Genomic DNA, 14,218 nt, shown 5'->3' on the forward strand with positions numbered 1-14,218 from the left:
TTCCCTGAAGTGTCTGAAAGTGCCCAAGTCTCAGTAACAGAGAAACGTGTGCACACCACAATTCCTTCTTTATCATTTAAATTTTTCCCACTCCCAACATCAAATTTATTTTGCATCTGTAGCTACTTCTCAACCTCTAGAAAGCCGGCTCATTTTCCTCTAGAAGTTATACTGAGAATAGGACTGGAAGAACAAAAGTTAACTGTTTAAAAAGCCAGAATCATGACCCTTACGTTAAGGTACAATAAATCAAATCAATAAATTAAGTTCCACTTAATTTACTGCATTCAACCTAGCAAAAGAAGCTAAAACAATGATGAAACATACCCAGGATTTAAAACAGTGATACAGAAATACTAGCATAACTTATACAATGGAAATATGTAAGCATATATCATTGTTGTATTTTGCAAAGTGAAACCTGAATCCAAATTTTATATATAAAACTAGAGTAGCAAAACATCAAGCCTTTTTTCAGATGAGCCCTTGTAATATTTATTTAAAAAAATAAAGTTGTCTGAGATTCAGACAACGTTAAGCTATACTGGCCGAGCTGAAAAGGACATTTCCTAGTGCCTTTTTTTTTTTTTTTAAATAGATACATATCCAAAATAAAACACATATTAACAGTTAATGAAAGTATTCTAGTATTTTTCAACATGCTTTGCTTTGGGTATTCTGAACTACATCAATCATCTTTGATTAAATATTAACACTTCTGAGTCAGTTAATCGTTATGGCCATACTTTGCTCAAGAAAAAAAATAAAACTGTTAAAATTATTATTGTACATTACATCAGCAAAATGTAGCACCTGACAGCTGCCAAATTATGTTACATCCTGAGAAGAAGCTACAGAGGATATGCCATTAAAAGGTCTGCATGCAATTACCATAGACTCCATATGCATGGTACCAGTTAGGTCTAGGGACCAAAAGCTCCTTCTCATTGTCCAAGAAGACTGTAGAATATCCATCTTATTATCTCTACTGTTACTACAGCTTAAGTGCATCTGCTCTGCACAAGCAGCAATACAAAAAGTATCACTCATCTTGTTTTTGATTAAGCATTGAGACTTTCCCTTTCAACACACTCTACTGTTCAGTATTGCCCTCTCCTTTCTAAATCAGCAGCTTAAGCAAAATTCCAGAACCTTGAGATAAGATTGCCCTTTGATTAAATATCCTTTTTCCTCAAAGCAAAGAAAGCTCTAAAGGAACTTTAGTAATTTGTAGAACACATACAACTAGTCACTACTGTGTAAGTTTTCTTGGTTTTGTTTGTCCAAGTGCCTATTAGAGTACTCTGGCTTTGATCTGAAGGACAATAATCACCAAATGAAACAGTTTTAAAACAATTTCAAGTTACTCATCAAAAATCAATCTAAAAAACCAAAATGCCATCATTAGAAGATGACGACACTGCTGTTCACTGAATAAATCCATTCTTCCATTATCTGAAATAAAGTGGAACGATTCCTACCGACTTCCACTAATAGTTATATTTAGAACTGCACTATATGCACTGAAGTCCCTATCATCAAAACACTAAGTATTAATAGGGGAATTTACATTTCAGATCAAGAACAAAAATAATCAAAACACTTTCTTTCCTCTGAAAGAGGAGAACATTTCAGAAATAAGACCATTTTGATATAGCCTTACCAACTTTAGGAGGGCTGAATGGAACCTCTTTCAAACGCTTTTCCAGTTCTGCAAGGGATGTATTATTAATGATCTCCTGCAAGAAAAGACACTATTAACTGCCAGTGCCAAGCACATTTTCCCTGGAAAACAAAATCAAATAGGATAAAATGAGTATTTACTGTTGCCACCTTGTGTTCTCTAAGGATTTATACAAAGCCTCATTTCAAAATCATACACCAGAGAAGTCTGTCAAGACAAGTTTTAAACAGTTAACTGGCCTCACTTGGAACATAGTGAGTCACAAGCATTTATTAATACTCTTCAGAATTCTTGATGATGAATTATGCCAAAGTAATATTTCTATTTGAATCTGGTTCCATGCATGGTACATGGCAGGGGAAAACACAGCACAAGCAGCAAGACAAAATATCCTAAATAGCTATCATAATGGTTGAAGGCATTCAAGGTGATTATTGAAGTGTGCTTGCTGACTGGATATTCTTGAATAGTTTTATAAGTGTAAATACTGCTGATTTAAAGTAATACAAAGTGAAAGAAGCCTTACAATCAGAAAGCTGCTCCTACACTTCAGCTTAGCTAAGTTGCACTAGTGAATCTATATACACGTATGTAAGATGTCACAAAAAGGTATACAGATTATTAATTTCTTCAAACCAAACTTCTTGAGTGCACCCTCAGCAAGTTTACAGACGACACCAAGTTGGGCGGGAGTGTTGATCTGCTGGGGGGTAGGGAGGCTCTACAGAGGGATCTGGACAGGCTGGATCGATGGGCTGAGGCCAATTGTATGAGGTTCAACAAGGCCAAGTGCTGGGTCCTGCACTTGGGTCACAACAACCCCACGCAGCACTACAGGCTTGGGGAAGAGTGGTGGAAAGCTGCCCGGCAGAGAAAGACCTGGGGGTGATGGCTGACAGATGGCTGAATATGAGCCAGCGGTGTGCCCAGGTGGCCAAAGCGGCCAACGGCATCCTGGCCTGTGTCAGAAATAGTGTGGCTGGTAGGAGCAGGGAGGTGATCATCCCCCCGTACCCAGCACTGGTGAGGCCACACCCTGAGTCCTGTGTTCAGTTTTGGGTCCCTCGCTACAAGAAAGACATCGAGGTGCTGGAGCGTGTCCAGAGAAGGGCAACCAAGCTGGTGAGGGGCCTGGAGCACAAGTCTTATGAGGAGCAGCTGAGGGAACTGGGGCTGTTTAGCCTGGAGAAAAGGAGGCTGAGGGGAGACCTTATCGCTCTCCTCAACTACCTGAAAGGAGGTTGTAGCAAGGTGGGTGTCAGTCTTTTCTCCCTAGTAACAAGTGATAGGACAAGAGGAAATGGCCTCAAGTTGCAGCAGAGGAGGTTTAGATTGGATATTAGGAAAAATTTCTTTACTGAAAGGGTTGTCAGGCATCAGAACAGGCTGCCCAGGGAAGTGGTGGAGTCACCATCCCTGGAAGTATTTAAAAGACATGTAGATGTGGTGCTTAGGGATATGGTTTAGTAGTGGACTTGGCAGTGCTAGATTAACAGTTGAACTAGATGATCTTAAAGGTCTTTTCCAACCTAAACGATTCTATGATTCTTCAAGCTCTTAATCAAATATACTTTGTCAATCAGTACAATGGAAAAAACATGCAGAATCAATAGCAAGAGAAAACAAAAAATCTTACACAATCTTTCTTAAAGTTGCCTGAAATTTTTGAGGACCGAATTTCCTTTTGTTCTAAATCAAGACAGCTGTTTACAGTTATCACTAAGTCTGCAGTCTGAAAAGTTATCAAGAACTCAGTACATGAACAAGCTCAAATGCTGCACTATATTGGCATCCCAAAGCACCATTTGATAACAGTAGCCTAAACCCCAAACATCTACTGTAGAAACTACAAATATCAACATTACTGTACAAAACATAAAACTTGTGCAGGATCATTAGTTTCAGAATATAAAAGCCTCTGTTCTTACTACAGTAGTATGCAAGACAAACCTGAAAATATCTACTAAGTACATTTTAATGAGGTTTTCTGTTATGCAATGCTGTCAGAGAGGTACGCAGAAAGATATACGCTGCTTCATCAGCATATTTTTTAATTAATTCATTCCAAAGGCACATAGGAAAGCAAGAGAGTATGATCCCTTATCGCAATAATTCTTTGGAAGAATAACACTCACATTGCAAGAAGTTTTAAGAGAAACCTGTAATTTTTTTCTCCAGCTGACTACCTACTGATTAGCAGGCCACAATAAAGCTTAACGATGATGTTCAAGTATCTTCTTCTAGACAAATCTAAGTCATCATTCACAATATTCTAAAGCTTTGACTATACAAGCAGCTTCCAGGTCCTATTTGTTCACGAACAATGCTTTTTTTCCTCCTGAGGAGACATGCAGTCATGTGCTAATTTACAAGACAGAAAATCCGCTAATCACATTTTTAAGTAGAAAAAAACTGTACGTATTTTGGAATTTAAAGCTGCTAAGTTACCTTAAAACTGCAACAAACACAAAAGTCACGTGTATAAAAGTAAAATCTGTATTCTAAAAATTTGTAAGTTTAGATAAGGGGTTAAGAAAAATCATTCTTTTATGAAAAAGGAGCATCACAGAAAACATTGTTAGACATTTTTCTCTAAAAATAAATCATGTGTTTCAATACACACTTAATACAAACTTGTATCTTCATTCTATAATATTATATTAATTTACCTTAAAAGGTTGTGTACTTGCCATCAGTTTAGTATCCAATAGCCTAGAAACAAAGCAAGAGCTAAATAAGTTGAAATGGAAGAACATCCATTTTGCCAAATCCTCAAAAACATTTTGGTGTATTAGCTGGGAAACAGCAGTTTCACCCTACTAAAACTTTACTCTCAGATCTTAGAGCAGCCAAAACACTCCTTGGCTTTGTTCAGCATGAAGAAAAAGGACAGCAACTAAGCAACAGCGAGAGATGCAAACAATAACTAGCAAATAAATCTTGTTCCAAATGTAGTGCAGATTCAAAATACCAAACATAATGCCAAAAGCAAGTGGGTAGCAAAGCTGCATCTTTTGCCAAGAAGTAGAACAACAGCTTTACTCTTCTGAAAAAGAGATGCTACAGAATACTTTAAAAACTATATTTATCTAACTTGTTCCCATTTTTATTTCCAATAACAGCTAGGTTACAAGGCTAGGACAAACAACATCAGCTTGCTAAAACAATACTAGAACAGTTGAAAGTTTGAACTAAGAACTTACCGGGGAAAGACACAGGATGTTACTTCCTTGAACTCACTTAGGTCCTAATTTAACATTTAACCAGAAGATAAAATCCAAATAAGTTAACTGTTTATCAGTCTCAAGATGACAGATAGCAGTAGCTACAATTATCCAACCAGCTTCTAGAACTGAGACACAGTGACTGAACTCTCACCTCATAAGAGATGTATCTGTCAGCATTACCATAAATACAACCCACAATTACATAGAACTACAGACTAATTATTTCTGATTTGTCTGTGATTTGTAACAGAAATGTTCTATCACCTCCAACACCCTATCCTATTATACAACCCAGACTACCTCCAATTCCAGCTGTGCTAACAGTTGTACTTAAATGTTCCCATCATTTACTATGCCAATGGAATATAAGCAGTCAGTCCAGGTAGACAGTTGACTGCCTACAGGTTTAGATATTCCAAGTGTCAAAAGTACAGGAACAACTGACAACTTTATGTTCCAACATTGTCCAAACAGGTCCCAAACTTCTTCTCCCATCTCATAATCAAGTCTTTCCCATAACACCCACAAACCTTTGAGGATTTCAAGTAATATAACCATAATGCAGGCCATCCTTCCAACGAGACCTTTGGCTTCTTCAGACAATGTCCTCAGTGCCAATACATTGCTTAGTTTAACTAAACTGTTAGACTATTGCAGTCATGAACTGTTGGACTGCCCTACTGCAGTCATGAAAGTATGCTCCCTCCTATTATTCAGACATTCCACCTCTTTACCCCAATGAACATCATCCTGCTACAAGATTTCTTACGATTCTATTAATTGTACTATTACATGAAAACATGTATTCCCATTTTGTAAACTACAGGGGAAAAGTGCCACACAATAATGCTAAAGCTCCAAACCAGTATCTTAACAAGTCAGTTAAATTTACCTGCCATTATCCAAACAGTTTCTGAAGGACTAAGAGATATGAGCAGAAACCACAATTCAATTCCAATGTTTAAATTTGAACATTTAAAAAATGTAAAGGAGCAGAATTCAATCCAACTAAGCTTTCTACATGAAGATTTAAGAAAATAATTCAATAGCCCAGAATAGCAAGTGTTCTTTTTAAAATACTTTTCTGTAGACTGTCATATGCTTCCATTCACAAGAAAGTTTGGAGATAAGACTCAAGACAAATACATTAAGGCTTTTTTTTCATCATCTGAAAGTTCAGAAGATTACTTACATCAGGTAGGGGACAATAGAACTGGTGTATGGTATGCATAACATCCAGTAGCATATTGTGCCCAATAACAAGCTTGCCCTGTGAAAAGAACATTAAATGTTAGTTACACTTCCAATGACAGCCATGGCAAGGGCCATATGCGAAAAGCACCTCTCCCAGATGCTAGCCAAGGGCAACTGGGAACAAATACAAATCAAACTTCCACATTTGCTCTCTGCCTGCCCCACAGACTCCTCCATCCTCTCAGAGCATCCACTCCTTTTTCCTCTAGTCCCAACCACTTATCACAGCCCTCAGCAGCAGCTTGAAACGTTGAGAAGATGCACTAGAACAGCTACTTACAACTTGGTTTCCAAATGTAATGTATTTAAGATTGAAGTCAAGTGATTTCTCAGTCCTTTTAATTTAAAACTTGTACAACAACTCACAATATATTCTTTACATTTGTAAATACATGATAGTTATTAGGGGCATGATCTGGCTTCTCATAGTGCAGAATCTTTCATGGTAGATGTTGTACAAGCAAGTTCCTTCTTGAAAAAGTACAAGAAATTTTTTTAATGTTAACTTTGATTCATTTGACATGACAACCTTTTCAGCTTCCCTGCATCCTCCATTTGCTAAAGAAAACGATATGCATACTTTTCCTTTTTTCTACACAGCAGGCTGATAACAACTACATTAAAATAATTGGGCTGAAGGCAACAGATGTAGAACTATAGACTATTTTAACTATGTAAGTAGAAGAGAACCAGATGACCTTCTCTGATTAAGCCTTTAACTGCCAGAAAAAAACCAAAAAAAAACCCAAAATCAACAATCTTTTCAGGACAGAGGAGAAAAGCCCTCAAAGCTTAGTTACTTAAGAGAATCTTGTTAAGAGCCCTAAGAAATTGGTATTGTGACTCTTACAGATAATGAGGTTGTTCATGTCATTAGTTTAAGAGCTTACTTAACCTACCATAATCAAGCATTGTAAAACATGAAGCAACATCAACTGAACAACAACAAAAAAAAAAAAAAAAAGAGAAGCTACTTTAACTTGTATTTCATCTTATCTTCCAAAATGTTACAGCAAAAGAATTCTTTGATTTTATTTTTTTTCTTACAACCAAAGGTACATTAAAAATCATGTTAACTTACAGAATTACCAATGGCATGAACTACTCTGGAAAATCCTACCGCATCATTCAATTCTTCCTGTAAGCAAAGATTCTGACATTAGTGAAACTTAAATACAAATATTGTCAAAACTGTACCTGCAAACTGGCAGACACACCAGTTTGGCTCAAACTGTTTCTCAGACATAGCCAAGAACAGACCACAGAGGAAATATCAGTATTTGGAAGATACACAAGTTCAAAGCAGGATGCTGCTGACAGAATTCCACTGTTATATGTAGCTCTAGTTCACTGTACAGTAGGACGAGTCACAAGCTACTGTGGTGGGTTGACCCTGGCCAAAAGCCAAACACCACTCTGCCTTTTGTTCACTCCCCTTTCCCAGGGGATAGAGGGAAAAAAAAAAATTTCAAAGGGAAGGCAAAAAGACTTGTGGATCAATAGGATCAATACAATGACAGTTTAGTAAGAAAAGAAAAGCTGCATGCACAAGCAAAGCAAAACCAGGAATTCATTCACCACTTCCCATCAGCAGGCAGATGTCCAGCCGCTTCCCGGGAAGCAGGGCCTCAGCATGCTTGAAGGTTGCTTGGGAAGATAAACACCATAACCACAAACTTCCCTCCCAACCTCTTGACCACCCCCCCAGCCTACTTGCTTTTGGAGGAGGGTGGAAGAGAGAGAGAAAGCCTTGACACTGTGCAAGCGCTGTTCAGCAGTAGCCAAAACACTTTTATGGTATCAACACTGTTTTAGCGACAAATGCAAAGCACAGAAACACATGGGCTACTACGAAGAAGTTAACTTCATCCCAACCAGACCAATACAGCTGTACTCAGTTCATTGTCAATATGTCAATATTGTCAATCTTCAATAGAGCTCAACAGCTATTAGACTGCAAACAGCTCAAGAAGATATTAAAATTAAGCTACATACCTTCAGCCATATTTTTTACATACATTGTCATAAGATGCAACAGGTTGAATCCTGATTGTTATTTCTATTAAATCAGATTGTATTTTTATGCTGACACTGAGATTGGGGAAGAAACATTCCTCACTATTTATATAAACAAAAATAAGAAGAAATATTATACAACTACAATATTATACAATATTATATAATGTGAGTTACACATTTTAAACTGACTCAGATTGGTTTGGGGGGGTGGGGGAATCTGACCACAGCATCTGTTTTAGTTTCACTTAAAGAATCTGTAACAGATTTTTCTTCTTTAGGTCTAAGGAAGTAATTTCTGCCTTTCGTTATCTGTCTTTATCCAGCCAGAAGTGAAACTCAATAAAAACATTCACTGTTACTTTAGTTCAGCTCTGAATGCCACTAGTCAGAGTAATACACCTATAAAGACCGCTTCAGAAAAATCTACTGTAGTAGTAAATTATCCCTAACTTGCCTTTTGGAAAAAGAGATGTCACATTTGTTGAGGTCTCTGTTAGGTATCTCTTTCCCTCTTAAGAGGCACCCTGTATGCAAGTATTATTTGCTCCACCCAAATTGACTTTGTCTTGAAACATGTAAGCACAAATCACAAGAGTGTAATTAAGAATTCCCACAATTCAAGTCTTATGACTTCTTCAAATTTGACTCAGAGTCAGCAAGCAAAAATATCAAGTCCCATAAACAACGATGAGAGTGCCTGAATATACCAGACATGACCTTCCAGTCAACTTGTTACTACAGTAGTCGCTTGCAGTATGTTTCTATCACAAAAAGTCAGCTGACATATTAATAGTACAGGACATTTTAACTCGGACAACTAAGAGCAAGCAAGTTTTGTAACAGAGTACTACTCCAAGGACAGACAGTGAATCCAAATAATGTGAAAACTTGCTTGAGAATTTCTGCAATACTTCTTGCAATTACTATTGTTATACAGCACTAATAAATGCAATAAACTGATGTTGCCTTTTACTAAACCATGCTTCTCTGATAGAGCAGATACATACATGGAGGAATTCACTGCTCCAGAATATTGGTTCAGTATTCTACAATTACTCATTCTTCAAGATTTTGTACTGTCTTGCTACTCGTCTTGCTCTACTGTAAAGCCTAAGTCATCTGGTAGAATCTGGAGGATCAATTTCAGACAACAGCCACAGCCAAACAAAAGCAAAATACTACCAAACCCTATCACACAATTTTGCAGAGCTGATTGAAGTCATAGATTCTCCCCCTCCCTCTTTTCACATAAAGTAATGAAATGGAACTTACTTACCTGTTCTTTTGCTTGTTTCTGCTGTTCTCTTCTTTTTCGTTCTTCTTCATTTACCTTACTAATAACAATATATCTCTCCTTCTAAAATAAAAAATGTATAGTTTGAGGAATGACTCTGAGAAGTTCATATTTAAGACCACTGCAAGTTTCTGTAAATTCACATTGTAAAGAAAATTAAGTCATACCTCAGCAGCAGTTACTTGGCAACATGACTGTTTCTATTGTAAGCACCACTTTATCACCTACTCCCAAAAGCCTACTTCAGAAAGCTGCATTAGATTCATCCACCAAACCTAACTTTTATGAAATCCACTTTTTACTTCTGAGGAAAGGCTATCAGCATCTTCTTGCAAATAGTGGATCTCAAGTATCTTTTGAAGCAGAGATTTGTGCTGGCAAGTGGAGGATACAGCATGTGATGCCACTATTTCTCCTCTAAGATCAAGATCTACTTTTCACGAATATTGAACATCAGATGCACTACACCTTAAAATACCTTTCAGTATCCTTTTAAAAATATAATAATAATATTATGCCACACAAATACATGCTTACACTTCATATGTTGGTCAGATTTAATGTTTAGAAACTAATTCATTGTGTTCCATTTAAAACGCTTTGCATTTTGCATAACAAAGCTCAAGTTAGATCCACAAGTTAGGAGAGTTGGTAAAATCGAGAAATACAATTTCCTTTAAAGAGAACAGATGTTACAGGTAGTAACATGCCTAGTTACCTTATCTGACTCCAGAGTTTCAACATGGATACCTTTTGGATACCTACATCAAAACAAATGAAAAGTAAAAGGAAGTAGTTATTAATTTGGCATTTAGCATATTGAAACCACGACAGTGATTCGGTAATTTCATGCTTCATTATTCCTATAAGTCTTAAGTGTAAAAGAACTATTAAAAGTTCCTTTTTAATTTAAAATAATGGAATATTTGAAGCAATAGGCTAGTTAAATTGGCCTCCTTAAGTTACCTAACAGTAACTAGCACTAAAATGTATTTTCTTATGCAATTTCCCATCCTATTGCTGTGGAACCTATAACTTCTTAGTTTAGTACTATTACAAGTAAACTTCATCTAGATATTTCATCACAATGTAGAATCTCTCCTTTCAAGAAATCCAAAACCAAAACACTGGTGAGAAAGCTCTCATTTACTTGCAGCCACAAGACAACTTCTTTGGTGACTGCATGCCTTTAATATGTCACTTATTCTAGGATTTATAAACATCCCTGAACTTCCTGCTAACAGTAAGCTTTAATATGAAATATTAATACAAATGTCATTACCTCTGCTACAGGGTTGCATCACTCTACCACAATCACATTTAATTACCAAAGTACTACCATACACAGTACCGCAGAGCATCCAACCGATAGCAAGGTCAGAGAGTATTGTCTTTCACTGCTTAACAAGTAGATATTACTCTGATCTTCCCATTATAATAAACTAACCACAATTATATAACCACTGCAGAACCAGCATGTTTCCTTCGTCCTCTGGCTACTACTAAAACTAGTACTAGGGAACACACACTAGAATACTATTGTGTCCTCTCCACCCTAACTTTTTCACACAATTTTGAAACTAGACCTCACTTTCAAGCTGTTTCATGTCACAGACCTTGGATGCATCAAAACACTATTGCACAACAGAACACTTCAATAGAGAAAATTACCTGTGAAGAGTTCAGGATACAAGGCCAATCAATAACCTCACTGTTTTCTGCTTTAATTATCTCCATGCTGACTTCACAATTTTGCTTTCTCTCACCAATATATACACACAGTGTACACAGCTGTATACGCATAAAGCAACACAGCTGAATGTTAAAAAAAAATACAATTCATGAACACACTCTTCCATCCACCAAAAGAAGATGCAAGATTAAGCATCAAAGGTAACACTATGTGCTACTGGAAGCTGTGGATATTCTATCAATATATTAGAAAATTCACACAGAAAAATTCTTGAAAACACCTCTCTCTTTTTCAGATCAGTTCTCAAGCTCACTTCTTGAGATTGCATTTCATGGAGAGAAGCTTTATTTTATCCACTTCCAGTGTAACTGAGTGCCAGACACTGTTGCAATATTAAATTAACTAAATGTACAAAAAAAGATTTCCACTGTATTTTCCACATTTTACTAGTGCAATCAGAACAATGAAAATCTCATCTCAACAGCCTTACAGTTTCTCCTAAGGCATTAAGAGATATATTTAGGCAAAGATAAGGGATAAAGGAAGCCAAGAAAGAAGGGAATTACTGCTAGAATTAGGATTTTTAAGTCATCAAAACACTTATCCTTGGCATCTAACAGAAAACTATAAACATACCAGTACCTACTAAAGAACTAGTAGTTTTTCAAGTAAAGCCCACAATCTGTATAAGCACATGTACTTTCTGTTCACTAAAAACCCGTCAAGTTGCATTTGTTACATAATTCTACGCTGTGCTGTTCTATTCACAGATTTTAGGTAGGAATATTAACGTAAATACTAAGCTTTAAAATATTCAAATGAATCATCACAAACCAGTTTAATGGAATTTATCTTCAGAACATTATAAAAGTCTGCTCTTAAAAGAAACAAAAAATCTAAATGAATCATCTCTGAGGTTAAGTAGATCAGATCTTACCCAGATTTCTTATAAGAAATACTAAAAAATATACAGTAAGGCAGTATTACCAGTAACTTACTTCCAGCTCAAGGTCTGATAAATTAATTTCCTCTGAAATCTAAAATCAAAAGACATTTGTGTTACTAACACTCCTCTTACAAAAGTGTTTCAAAGTAATAATGCTCAGTTAAAGCCAGCTCCATGTTCATTTGTAGAAAGATTTTTAAAGTATAAGTCACTGCTACCAGAACCTATAGGCTTGGAAGGGTTTTACTGAATTCTGACGTTCAGTTGTCAAGTTGTAAAGGCACTTACACCATTTTGTACAATTATCCACATACCATCTCACAAGCAAATGTTCTGTAGTCATGATTACTGAACATAGATACAGTGATGTTACCTTACCCCCAGCTTCATAATGTTCTAGTATTTCTAAGTTCTTCTTTTTTTTAAATTTTTTAAATAACTGCACTCTCCAAACATCTAGACTCCAAAGCTAAATAGACTTTGGGAAGGAGACCTAGTAAAAACAGTTTCAATACATAGTGTCAACTATGAATAACCAATAGCGCAATGGGTTTGAGAAATTTGTTTATAAAATCCATAACCAAGGTTTACAGAGCAATTCAGCAATAGCAAAAGGAGGCTCACATATGCAGGACGCTTCCTGGCTATACTTAAATATGTTGTCACTACATGCAGAAGTTATGGCTCATAAAGCAGAGTATGACATCCATATAAATTACCATGTTTTCTCAACCTGCAGAGATTAGTCAAATGTAGATTTTGCTACAGTTAACCCAAATAATGATGTTGTTCTTCTTTGTCACTCCCCTAACTCTATACAGCCAAAATAAATAAATTTTTTAGAAGATATGTAACTTCAGAAACTGACCCTGTGCATGGCTCCAGTTCCAAACTTTCATTTTCTTCATTCTTTAATAAGTCTTCTATCTGCTCCCTGGAAGAAACAGATGATTTGCTTCTGTATCTACTGTTTTCTTTTTATGATGTTTACAGCTCTCCCCAAAAGACAAGAAAACACTTCATAACAAAGAGAGAAGTATTTCACAATGACTGAACTAAAAAAACCAGCTTCAACATATGAACATGTCATTATTGTTTATGTTTTAGTTTCAACAACATCAGAATATTAATCAATTTTACTTACACTACTTTCTCAATGAATTTTTTCTGATCTTCAGGAATTGTTACAGGACACTTTGCGGCATTAGGAGAAACGTACGACAGAGATCCTGCACCATTGGCCTGAGAACGTTTTTCATCATACTGTTCCCTTAGCTGTCTTTCTTCTTCCTGATTTAAATATGGAATTCCTGAGAGAGAGAGAGAAAGAGAGAGAGATTTAAAAGCTCATCATAATTAGAGACAAATTAGGGATGTATGATTTAGCAAAGACTTATTACTAACCAAGCATTTGCCAGTGTTACACCTCTGAAGGCTCAAAACATATCCTTCCCTTTCAGTCGTCTGTTCTAGACCCCATTCTTTATCTGTGTCTATACAGGCTTCCTTCTAGCACATGCCAGATTAGCTGGTACCATTGGACTCTTAAGACCTATATGCCTCATCTGCACAAGGCAGGAGGTTGAGGAATGCAGAACTGTAGATCACAATCATAAAAATATTAAACACTCTGCTTCCCTGCTACTGTATCACTTTAATAATGGACTGCAGCAGCACTTATTGCAATGCACTGATACCTTTTCTAAAATGTTACTACTGATCCATTACACAGCTACATAACTTCTTAATCTATCTATTTATGTTTAGCCACCCAAAAAAATAAACAACCAAGCACTCATCTAAATAGGAATTCTATTCTGTTGAATCCACAATGAATTTTTGGAAAGGGAGTAACTATCAGCACAATTATAGATCAGGTAAGATTAATTCTAAGAACTTCATTATGTGTTAAGAGAGTATCATGAATGGCTGCCTTTTTCTTTTTGCAGAAAATGAAGAAAGATATCATCATAAATTTTGCAGACACTGAAAGAAAGAGAAAAAAAACAACAAAACAACTCACCATTGCGAAAAACTTTATTAAAATCAAATCCTTGGTTTGCTAAAAAATCTATACTTGAACTCTGCAACAAAAGAAAAC

The 14,218-nt window shown here is 36.3% G+C and overlaps 1 protein-coding gene across 4 annotated transcripts in view; it reads right to left on the bottom strand.

The window, feature by feature from the left end:
* Positions 1 to 14,218, bottom strand: part of PARN (poly(A)-specific ribonuclease) — a 63,326-nt gene that overhangs the window by 42,772 nt on the left and 6,336 nt on the right. For all 4 annotated transcript variants that reach the window (XM_075058428.1, XM_075058429.1, XM_075058431.1 and 1 more), the window contains exons 6-16: positions 14,141 to 14,201; positions 13,262 to 13,427; positions 12,986 to 13,051; positions 12,170 to 12,208; positions 10,197 to 10,239; positions 9,461 to 9,541; positions 7,247 to 7,303; positions 6,104 to 6,181; positions 4,888 to 4,931; positions 4,354 to 4,396; positions 1,664 to 1,739 (exon numbers count right to left, since the gene is read on the bottom strand). In XM_075058428.1, coding sequence (XP_074914529.1) covers positions 1,664 to 1,739; positions 4,354 to 4,396; positions 4,888 to 4,931; positions 6,104 to 6,181; positions 7,247 to 7,303; positions 9,461 to 9,541; positions 10,197 to 10,239; positions 12,170 to 12,208; positions 12,986 to 13,051; positions 13,262 to 13,427; positions 14,141 to 14,201 — 754 coding nt within the window. The remainder of the gene's footprint in view (positions 1 to 1,663; positions 1,740 to 4,353; positions 4,397 to 4,887; positions 4,932 to 6,103; positions 6,182 to 7,246; positions 7,304 to 9,460; positions 9,542 to 10,196; positions 10,240 to 12,169; positions 12,209 to 12,985; positions 13,052 to 13,261; positions 13,428 to 14,140; positions 14,202 to 14,218) is intronic.

The sequence above is a fragment of the Buteo buteo genome, chromosome 27, assembly GCF_964188355.1.
Source record: "Buteo buteo chromosome 27, bButBut1.hap1.1, whole genome shotgun sequence".
Lineage (NCBI taxonomy): Eukaryota > Metazoa > Chordata > Aves > Accipitriformes > Accipitridae > Buteo > Buteo buteo.